Source organism: Battus philenor, unplaced genomic scaffold, assembly GCF_028537555.1.
Source record: "Battus philenor isolate CCGP_79_NKW_IND1 unplaced genomic scaffold, ilBatPhil1.0.hap1 SCAF_1, whole genome shotgun sequence".
Lineage (NCBI taxonomy): Eukaryota > Metazoa > Arthropoda > Insecta > Lepidoptera > Papilionidae > Battus > Battus philenor.
The window spans coordinates 17705644-17717611 of NW_027181661.1; the positions used below are offsets into that span (position 1 = coordinate 17705644).

The following is an 11968-nucleotide window of genomic DNA, read 5'->3' on the forward strand; positions in this document are numbered from 1 at the left end:
ATTTATATAATTTTTTTTAATAAATCTTCTCTTTTATTAATAGTAAACAAAGAATAAATAAAGTACCCGGCGATAGATATTGCACATCGACCTTTTGAAGGCGACAATCGGCTAATTTCGGCTTCGTAGAGCGTTATCTCTGTCGCAAACGCTGTTTGTGTTTCGTGCTTATATGTTATATTATTGTATTAGGACCTTGAATAAGTTCTCGCTGTTTTTTGAAAGATGGCGTTGCGGCACTCTGTGCCTGGAATTTCGTACGGTACCAAATCACCAAAGTAGTGCTATATGTAACCTCAAATTATAGTAGAATAGATTTTACCACAGTGTCAACTACATATTTATTTGCCTTTGAGAAAATGTGTGTGAAAATTTTGTGCCAAATAAAGTGTTTTTGCGGGGAATTTTATTGCACTGCTTTATTCAGAAAAAATCTGCAGCAGAAGCACACAGAATTCTCGTTGAGACATATTTTGACAATGCTTTGTCGAATACAACGTGCAGAGACTGGTTTAGGCGCTTCAAAAGTAATGATTTTGACCTTGAAGACAAAGAGCGTTCAGGAGCACCGACAAAATTTGAAGACAAAGAATTGGAGGCATTGCTTGAAGAAGATCCATGTCAGACGTTAGAAGAGCTTGGGAAAACGTTACAAGTCGATGCGTCAACAGTTTCAAAACGTTTAAAAGCGTTAGGAATGATCCAAAAGCAAGGACATTGGGTGCCGTATGAGTTGAAGTCGAGAGACGTAGAGCGACGTTTTCTTATGTGTGAATTGTTGCTCCAACGACAAAAGAGAAAAGGTTTTCTGCACCGTATCCGTCACTGGGGATAAAAAGTGGATTTACTACGACAATCCAAAGCGAAAAAAATCGTGGGGTATGCCGGGTCACGCATCAACATCGTCGCCTAAACCAAATATCCATGGTTCTAAGCTTCTTCTCTGCATTTGGTTGGATCAGCGGGGCGTAATTTATTATGAGCTGCTTAAATCTAATGAAACTATCACGGGAGCTCGCTATCGACTTCAGTTGATGCGTTTGAGTCGCGCTTTGAAAGAAAAGCGGCCACTATACGAGCAGAGACACGACAAAGTGATTTTATTACATGATAATGCTCGGCCACATGTGGCAAAACCAGTCAAAACTTACCTGGAAACACTTCAATGGGAAGTTCTGCCCCACCCGCCGTATTCACCGGACATAGCCCCCTCCGATTACCACTTGTTTCGGTCGATGGCGCACGGTTTAAGCGAGCAGCGCTTCCATTTTTTTGAAGAAGCCGAAAAATGGCTTGATTCATGGATTGCCTCGAAAGATGAGTCATTTTTCCGACGGGGGATTCAATTGCTAACAGAGAGATGGGAGAAAGTGGTCTCTAATGATGGACAATACTTTGAGTAATGTCATTGTAAGCATTGTATTTTAAATATTTTTTTTTGAAAAAAAAAACAGCGAGAACTTATTCAAGGTACATATAAAAAATAGCCAGAATAAAACTGATGGTCAGCAAGCTTGACGCAGCCAAAGAGCCAACGTTAGGAACTGATGGCGCGGTATAGCGAAGACGGAGATCACTCCGTGTGCAGGGTACCGCGACCCCCTGCGTTGGGGACAACGGTGTGAGGAGGAGGACGTTCGACTTGTAGGGTCAACATGACCAGGTCCTCGTGTGCGATCCTTAATCCTCACGATGAATATCATAAGAGCTCAGCCTCTAAATTGAGGCTGTATGAACTTAGCATGCGAGGCATTTCTCCTGGGTGTTTTTTGATTCTATCCAAAATTATCATCATATTGTTGGCAAATATCAGAGTGTCATGTTCGTAAGCAGTGACATATGTAGCACTTGCAGGCCTTACAGGCTTTTCTATTTATTTAACTCATCTTTTAATTCTGCCATAGATTGCTCCCTTCGTAGAAGAAATATTGCTTTCACTGGCTACGGAAAAGGACAGGTGCTACCAGCAAAAAGTCGTTGATGTGTCAAAAACCATGCTAAAAAATTGCCTGAAGCAAACCAAGAAGGAAGATATTGAGGAATTCAATAAGAAATTCTCTACATCTGTAAGCTGGCTTAAAAGCATTCTTTTAATATATTATTACGTTGACCGGAAAGTAATGTCGCTTTCTTAAGTTAAATTCGCACGCCTACATTTCTAACAAGTTTTTAATTATAATCAACAATATATTCACCTTTGTTATCAACAAACTTTTGCCATCAAGTATACAAAATCAATGGGTATTTTCTGTTAATTATGTAAATAGAAACGATATTACTTTCCGGTCCCCCTAATATGTTTTTTGATAATAAGGATGAGTGTCATATCGTGTGTTATGATTATTTTATTAAATATTTAATTATTTTTTATTAAATACATATGGCTTCACTATAACAATCTGTCCGCTTCGCCTCGCGTCAGTGAGACGTGCGGCCTGAGACTAAGACAACTTCAACTCAACCACCCTTATATTGATTCAGCTAAAATGTCTTGGGAAAATAAGATGACATCCTTTTCCGAAAACCGAGAAAATCAATCGGGCGACGCTTCTGAGGTATCCCGAGTTCAATGTAGCTGTTAAAGCCACAACGGCTAACAAGGTCCAGCACCATCTAGTGCCCGTATTTGTTTGCCCCAATAATCGCCACAATCACTTGACTTCCAGTGACCCTAACTATGCAGTCGGACCTCCTAGAGAAGGTCTATCATTGAATAATTAAAAATCTTATATATAACAGAATGCCACCTGAATTAAAGATGGCGTCTGACATTAACACAGTCTGTTCTTGTCACACTCATGGAGTAAGAGATATGTGGGAACCTCGGGGGCGGCTTAACCTATAGTGCAGGATGTGCAACGCACACGTGCGCCGCCGTCTTAGGGGGCACTGCGGCACTCACGGAGACGGCGGCAAAGTTAATAGTTATGGCCAAGGGGGGGGGGGATAACTTAGGGGGCGGTAGGGTTTCTTTGCACACGGGCGCTACACGCCCCTGGGGAACCTCATGTACCTGAGTGGAGGATGGTGAAGCCCAGTTCAATGGGGTTAGATATGGGACAAGTTATAATGGAGATTGATGAAGTGTAAAATATATATAATTATAAAACAGATTGAGATCCTGAAGGAATACGCGATGTCATCGAACGCCTATTTCCTGGATACGTCGACTTGGAACCTGCCCGATATCAAGATCATGAAGACAGTGGTATCCAAGCCTGGTTTACTGAATATTGGGAATACCTGTTATATGAACTCCATCCTACAGGCCCTATTTGCTACAAATGTGTAAGTAAATATTTTACTAACCCGATAAATCAATGTCTGTTGATAAATAAAAACGAACGCTTCAACTATATATTGTTGTAAATATTTTCCAAAACTAAATATATAAATAATTACAAATTTTAGTTGAAATACATATTATGCGCGAGAATCATGCGATTTTTTTTAAGAATCACTTCGGATATTCGTAAAAACAACGTAACGTAACATCTGGCGCATTCAACTTGTACAGGATGAATATTAATTATAACTGGGTACTCCGATTACTCCGGCTTAGGTTTACACACGTCTGCAGTTATTCCACTATCAAAGCTGAAATCGACATAGTTATGTAACATACTCTATGTTCAAAAAGTAAGGTAAACTTGTTATACAAACTAACGAGAATTAGGAAAGCAGGTATTTTATTCTAGGTTAGTAGAACTGTATAAAACCTTTGTCAAAGTTCTGTTTGATCAAAATGCTCAATTATCTCAGAGTTGAGGTGTTTTAGTGAACTGTTTCAACTTTGTCAAACGCGTCAAGTCTAAATTGATGCTAAAATAGCTCAATTTGAAAAAAGAAGTGACAAAAATTGGACTATAATATATTTGTGCAACCTCCGTATTCATCTAATTTGGGTCCGTGCGCCTTCTGTCTATTCAGCGAACTCATGACCAATGCGGGGATTCCCGTTTTGACAAATTAGAAAGATAATAACGGAATCCAATGTCTTGAAAGCTATACCGGAGACAGACTGTTGTTACTGTTTCTAAGACTGGAAAAAGCGTTGACAAAAGTTCCTTTTATCGTACAGGAAATAATTTAAAACGGTTGAAATTATTATGAAAGAATAAATAAAGATTTTACATTATACAAACAAATTCACATTACATTTTGATCATATTATAGCATGCTATAAATAACAGACTATTAACTTTACATCTCAATATTGAGAGTTTTTGTTTCGTTGTGCTTTGTATCAGATGATGAGCGTTTAATCCATCAGGTTTCGCAATCACGTGGTGATGGAAATGTATGATCGGCCGTTTTGGACCCAACTGGGCGCGCTCTTCACTAGAATGATGTTTCCTGTGACCAGAAGGATCTCCCCGTCAGAGTTTTGCAACTTGTCCAGGCCGTTATTTTTCAATGAATTCGAACAGCAGGATTGCTCCGAATATCTTATGTGAGTTTTGTACATTATTTACTTATTATTACAATTTTAAATCACAGTATAAAAATAACAATAACAAAAATAGAATGAAAAAATATATATGTTATACTTTGTTAAATGACAAAATCATTAATTATTTAATTATTATGGAAACCTTGTGTTTTATTAATAAAATAGATATAACCTGATATTTTTGTATATGTATACCCATGGGCCATATAGTAAAGTTTTTTTTCGGCCCATATACGCCCACTACAAGGTGAAAGCCTTCGCAAAAGATATCAATGGAGTATATACAATATTCGCCACGTTTGGTTGGCGATCACAGTGTGGTATTATGGTACGCAGAGGACACTGTTTACAATCCTCTTGAAACATGTTTTAATTACACCTATCCCCCCATTTACACGGTAGATACGTTCCTGAAAAAAACGTGTAAATCGAAAATTAAAAATTTTCAAGTCAAAACCGTGTAAATCGAAAAGCTTCCAGAAAATGCAAAAAACAAATTTGTTATTTAACAGTTGTGATTTTTTTCAATATTTTTAGGTGTACACAGAAATAAAAATAAATTGCATTGACAATATTTAATATATTACGGAAACACTGTTTTTTTTATATTTATAATAATCTAAATTATGCACTCATTTGTAATTTACGAATACGTAAAATTAAATCTTTCTGAAACTGTGAAACTTTCACTCAAATAAAATTTTCCATAGATAAAAGTTTAATTTTATGCGAAGAAATACAGACAGTGTGCGTGTGCAGCAAGTCAGCACATAAGCTCGGGATTCCCCGTGAAATGTGTACACAGCACACGTGTTCAATCACAGTATCATTTAGTAGTGTGTTAAAAAAAAAATTATTTGGAAAACCGTGTAAAAGCGAAAACGTGTAAAACAAGTACCGTGTAAATCGGGGGATAGGTGTATATTCAATTTATTTCAAGTAATTTTATTGATCTCGTTCATTTCGAAAAAAATTTGATATTGCAACGTGTTCATTTTATTTCCTTTAAAGGACATGCAGACAAACATTCATATATATGTGGATTAAAGATAAAATAAATTTTTGTTTTTATTTATTTATTACTTATAATTCCATAAACGTACCTTATTTGTCTATAGAGCGGAAAGACTTGCGCTGTTAAGTATAAAATAAACACATGCGCTGGATACAGCCCCATTGTATTACAATCCCATATACATGTATATATATATTAGGAGGACCGAAAAGTGGTGTCGTTTCTGTTGACATATTTTACAGAAAAACCGCTCCGGCATTGATTTATATACTAGACTGCAAAATGTTGTTGATAGCGAAGGTCAATATATTGTTGATTAGAAATAAAAATTTGTTAAAAATGTAGTCGTGTAAATTTAACTTAAGAAAGCGACATTACTTTCCCGTCCCCTTAATATATATATATATATATATATATGTAACTTGTGTTATTCTGTGCAGTCACATCCTTAATAGTCTCATCACGCATGAGCAGCTGCCAGTGCTTAACGCTGAACAACAAAATTCCAGCGACCATCCGAGTGATCCGTAAGTGTTTAAATTTACATTCCAGCAAACCCACTATATTTAACTAAGTGTCTGTTTCACATTAAAGATCCCTCCCCCCTCCCCCTACTAACTACACGACTTCATGTTAGTTGTATGTACACAGCTAACTGCACATCACAATGACATCTTTGTTAGTCAAACAATGAACGAACTTTTAACTATAATGTGGACGATATTATAATAAATAATTTAAAAAGTTTCATATTTTAAATTAAAACATAAATCTGAACGTGCGAAGAGACGCAAATAAAACTTACATAATTAAATACAACATTCAAAATTTTCAACTTAGTTTCGGGAGTATATTAGAAATAAGTATGGAGATTGAAGTTTCCAAACTCTGCGTACTGATGTACTAAATAACAATAGGTGTAGGACCATGGTGTTTCCATGAGACCTCTGAGATTTTTAACATAAAATATTTACAGCCAAACCGCATCGGAGACGCAACCGAGCTGCAGCAACAGTTCCCCACCGGATGATGCATTACCAAGCAGTAGTAGTTCCGGTGAGTTTAAGAATTTACCTTAACATATATATAAGAAAAGGACTAACATATAGCTACTCCCGCTATGCGCGTGCGGCGAAAAATGCGAATTACACAACTACCATCGCGAATTTACTCAACATGTGTTTCACCCCTCCACGGGGCATCCTCAAGAGTAATGTTACACCGATTAGTGCCAAACACCGACTCGGTGATTCGCATTGTTTGCCGCACGCGCATTTATCAGCGGGCGGTGCACTTTATTGCACGACTACTGCTACATAGCGAAAGTAGCTATATATTAGTCCTTTTCTTACTTAGGATGGATTCCGTAAAGTAACGCCTGAATGTATTAGAAACTTAATATATATATTTCTAAACACTGAAAGGCGTTTAATTCTTCCTCCGTGATGGCAAGAAAAATGAGAAGCCAGAAAAGGTAGCAACAGCTTTTATGGCGTCTAAATTAAAAACGTCGATTTGAAATTCAAATTTCGAACGCGCGATTTTTATTTAAATCTGCCAGTAATACGGACCAGTTCTCATATGAACACTCGCCTATGTAACGTGATTACTTTGTTTTTATTTATTTTGGCAAAAGAAACTAATGAATTTATTTTCGTGTTTCATGCAGGTGCGTCGAACAACAAGCGCTCCACCAAGAGCTTCGTGGATGAATTGTTTAAAAGCGTACTGGGAACTAATATTCACTGTAGCGGATGCCAGAGTGTATCTGTATCTTCTAGCAATTTCCACGAGCTGCTGGTCACCATACCCGAGAGCCGAAAGGACAACGTCTGCGTGCAGTCCCTAATTGACGCGTACTGCAGCTCGGAGCTCCTGACCGGGAGTGCAATGTACAATTGCAACGTTTGCAATGGTCCGCAGCTTGCTGTACGAGTCAACCTATTTCTCTCGACCCCCAAATACTTAATTGTCGTCATGAACAATTTCAAGTGAGTTATTGAAATACAGAGGTTCTAAATCTTAGTATGTAAGTAACCATGTTAAGGAGAAGGTGATCAGATGTGGTAGCTGGTCACTTCTTCAATATAGATGCTATTCGGGAATCTGCAATGAGAGACCCGATCAGGCAGAGTACTAAAAAAAAAAGATATAAGAACTCGCTCGAATTTATTCTTCTTTTCAGCCGCTTGACGCCCCCTACAAGGGATAGGTCGATGACAAACAGGCGTTCATATCCCTTTGTAAAGAGATCGCCAAAAAGGCGATAGAAAGAAATAAAACAAACAGAGTATAAAAAGATAAATAGATTAAAAACGTAAATAAAAACAAAACTGTGATAGAAATAATTATAGAATACGTAATAATGTGTAAAAAAAATGTAAAATAAAAATATAAATCAAAAAATGTAAAAAGAAAAAAGGAAGAATGATAGACGAACAGAGCAAAAGGATAAGAAAGAACAAATGTGGTATAAAAGAATGGAATGAAAGATCATGTGAAGAATGGAAGCAGAGAACGGAAATAAAAAAAACTAAGTGAAAAAAAATAAATTGCCCAAAAAAGACCCTGTCCCACCACAAGATAGGGGTACGAGGCCCCCAATAGCGGGGGTCATTATAAAAAAAAAGGGGATAGGTGTTCCGTAAAGATCGCTGCGATGAGCGGAGCGATCCCGGCGTCCAGCTTTCCCGCAACTTTAACTTTGTCGCAGGTCAACTGAGTAGGGGAGCAATCGACGCCGCGCTTACTGGCTCGTGGTGACCTTACGGACCGAACGGCTGTCGGTTGCGCGAGCGATGTGCCACGCCCACTGCCACTTGAGACGGGCAATTCTTCGATTACCTTGTTTCTATGCGAATCATCTCATCTCAGATACGATCTCGCAGCGAAACTTCGAGCATAGCCCTCTCCATTGCTCTGTCTTGGGAATTAATTTCCAGAGGATGTGTAGCAACGTCCTCTGTGTAATGTGCCAAGCGGGTGACGACTCATGAATTCTGTGCCGCGTTCTTCTCTGTTCTTTCTACGTATGCAAGTAAATCAAATTTTTGCCACAGGTACGACAAGCGTCTTCAGGTACAGAAGATATTCGTCGGATCGATTCATTGCAATAACGAGGTGACCCTCCCAACATGGATTCCGATGGAGAAAACGTACCAGCTGTACGCCGCCGTGATACACGAGAGTCCGTTCGCGCAAACCGGACATTACTACACCCTGGCGAAGGACGACACCGAGTGGTACTTGTTCAACGACGACAACGTGACCCAAGTGAACGAGAACTATCTCCAATCCCTCGACAGCTGCTGCACCCCGTATCTACTGTTTTACAAAAGGACGGACATCGAGGATACCTACAAACCCTCTATCGAAGATGTCCCCTTGAAGTTTAGACGGTTATTACATAAGCGTTCTAAAACACCTAAAGTCTAAAACTCAAAAAAACAAATTAATTAAGTTTTCATAAATTATTCAATTGTTTAAATTCTAATCATGTTAATTTTGTATGCTGTACGGATAATTTTGTTGAAACGGGTTCAGTGCATTTATATAATATTTTCTACAACAGTTATTCAAATGTTTTTTTTTTTTAAGTTACATCGGAACAGTAATCCTCATTTAGTACTGCTTGCGGCGTTTCATCTACTTACTGTAGAAGTGTCATAAAGGATATATACTTAAATCCATGACGTATCTAGAGAAAATAAGAATGAAGTAAAAATTAAATTTTAAAGGAATGCAAATGATAGAATAAATCAAATAAAAAATGAAAAATCAAGACAAGGAAATGTGAAACTATTAATCTGGTCGAAACGCGACGAAAGTATTTGTGAAGAATAAAAAATAAATTATTTTGTTAAAATATCTGTGTATGAAAGAAAGGGGGAATATACGAGGTCCACGAAAAATGAAGTCATTAATGGAAAGCACGGTGAAGCATTGTGTGCTCCACTTGCTGCTAGTGTTCATCCTCCATCATCGCTGACTCACGTCCCAACGCTGGGCAATGTATACTAGATATACGTGACATAATGTCATCTTGTTTACATATTAATTAGGTTAAGTTTTTTTTCCTTTATTATCGGCGTACTAGTATATAAAGTACGTTTAATGTTTTTCGATAGTGTTACATAGAATTGTCAACTCTATAAACGTTTAAAATAAAGTTATCAATCGTATGCCATAGTTTTATTAATAAATAGTCGCCTGCCACTGTGGTAGGGTTCAAAAAGAGACATACCTTTTGGTGGAAATATATTATTGAACTTTGCTCTGAAGACAACTTCATCGTTCGATTCAAAAGTTACAAATTTATTTGCAGTCAACAAACATATACAGCGATAAATATTGCACATCGACCTTTGGAAAGAGATCGGCTAATTTCGGCTATCATCACTATCTCTGTCCCACACTGCATATGTAACGTTTTGTCATTCGTTGTATTTGGTGCGACAGAGATGACGCTCTACAAAGCCGAAATTATCCGATTGTCTCTTTCCAAAGGTCGATGTGCGATATTTAAACGCCAAGTACTGTATCTTAAATTTATTAAAGTATCTTAAAAATACTTTCAAAATACAGATAAACTCGAATTAAAACTTCATTTTAATAATTATGTTTACATTTTATCTGACTAAATTTTATTTTACTGTAAAATACACACTGGCACACAATGCACTTGTACCCACACGTAATCAGGCTTGAGGATTCACTCTGAAGACCTTTAATAGTTAAATAAATAAATAAAACAACCATTTGAATGTAAATCCGTTTATTAACATACAACAATAGTTTAAAATCTTATAAAATATACACAAATAACAATAAGTAGCCTAGAGAAAGCGGTTTTTACACTAGAACCCGAATTTTAAACACATAGAGACTAATCCTATCTTGGCTTAATGTTTACATCATTGTATACAGTGCACAAATACAGTTTTTATTTATTACATAATCATTGATATACTACCTTATGCGTTATAATATTGTCTTTAAAGTGAATTTATGACACGATATATCAGAGCGGTCATCGCAGCGGATCAAGAAACTACTCTGGACTTATCTCTGACTCTAGACGCCCAACAGTGGGCATCCTTCGACATGTAAAAAACTGCTGAAAATATTTTTACGTAAAAATTAATACATGTCAACTTAACAGTATTAAGACTCTTGCATATGAATTCAGTCAAGAATATCAGTCTAATAAATGGAATGATTTATATACTGCCTTTATTACTAAATATATTACACAGAGGAAGATATATTTTAAATTCGTAAATCATACAATAATGCCACATTCGCTTTATGTACAAACATACAAACAAAAATTACATATATATATGTACAGGATGATAGTTGTAAAAAGCTTCGTAATGAATGTATTTTTTTGCCTTTATATATGGTCGCCCATATTCAAAAATCAAGTTTTAAAATAAATTCGATGAATTTGAATTAATGTATATTAATGTAAAAAAAAAACGTAACGTATTTAACCGTGATCACATTATACAGGTTGATTGTAAATAGATACAAAAGTTTCAAGTCTTTTACTCACAAAATACATATACATTCACCCATTTTAAAGCTATCTATTACAAGGATCAGAAAGTAATGTCGTTTCTGTCGATATAGGCAGAAAAACCGATTGATTTGTTACCGCTTTGGCATAAATCTGTATACTAGATGGCAAAAGGTTGATGTCGAAGGTGAATATATCGTTGATTAGAAATAAAAACTTGTTAAAGATGTCGTGTGAATTTAACTTAAGAAAGCGACGTTACTTTCCGATCCCCCTAATATATAACAAATCGTTCCTTATAATTATTTACTTAGTTAAAAATAAACAGAAAACGTAGATATTACAAATAATATAATTAACTGCACAAATCATTATAAATACTAAAATAACGGTACAGAAATAAAGCATGATATATTATATACAGATAATTATAGAGAGAACAATACTAATAATAATATAGTTATAGGATCTACAGTACCCGGCGATTAATATTGCACATCGACCTTTGGAAAGAGACGATCGGTTAACTTCGACTTCGTAGAGCGTTATCTCTGTCCCACACTACCTATGTGACGTTTTGTCAGTCGTTGTATTTCGTGCGACAGAGATAACGCTCTACAAAGTCGATATTAGCCGATTGTCTCTTTCCAAGGGTCGATGTGTAATATTTTTACTATCGACAGGTATTGTAAATAAAATCGTGTGTCGTTTGTATGTAATGATTGCTTTATATATATAAAATTAAAAGAAATAAATAAACTTTAAACAATTATTAATTATCCATAATATTAACATTTTTATATGATTTTTAAAAAACGATTAAGTTTTGGAATTTAAAAAAAATTCCGTATATACTAGTTTACACGGCGGTGTCATACACATATATATAATATACAACCTGCATATATATAAAAATATCCAAAATTTCTTTGCTATACATATTTTCAGACTTCATTCCTAAAGTTAAAAATAAAAAAGT

At 36.2% G+C, this 11968-nt stretch overlaps 1 protein-coding gene across 1 annotated transcript; it reads left to right on the forward strand.

The window, feature by feature from the left end:
* The first annotated feature begins 4349 nt into the window (after positions 1–4349).
* LOC137919848 (uncharacterized) lies at positions 4350–9026 on the forward strand. Its single transcript, XM_068763062.1, has 5 exons — positions 4350–4453; positions 5909–5995; positions 6445–6524; positions 7138–7459; positions 8528–9026. The coding sequence occupies exons 1-5, from the start codon at positions 4350–4352 to the stop codon at positions 8901–8903; spliced, it is 969 nt and encodes a 322-aa protein (XP_068619163.1). The 3' UTR covers positions 8904–9026.
* Positions 9027–11968: the final 2942 nt, after the last annotated feature.

Excerpts from the sequence above, each read along its gene's own strand:
- LOC137919848 (XM_068763062.1), top strand. The coding sequence starts at position 4,350 with ATGTTTCCTGTGACCAGAAGGATCTCCCCGTCAGAGTTTTGCAACTTG. Across the intron at positions 5,996-6,444 it reads AGCGACCATCCGAGTGATCC|CCAAACCGCATCGGAGACGC; the intron begins GTAAGTGTTTAA and ends AAATATTTACAG. Across the intron at positions 7,460-8,527 it reads GTCGTCATGAACAATTTCAA|GTACGACAAGCGTCTTCAGG; the intron begins GTGAGTTATTGA and ends TTTTTGCCACAG.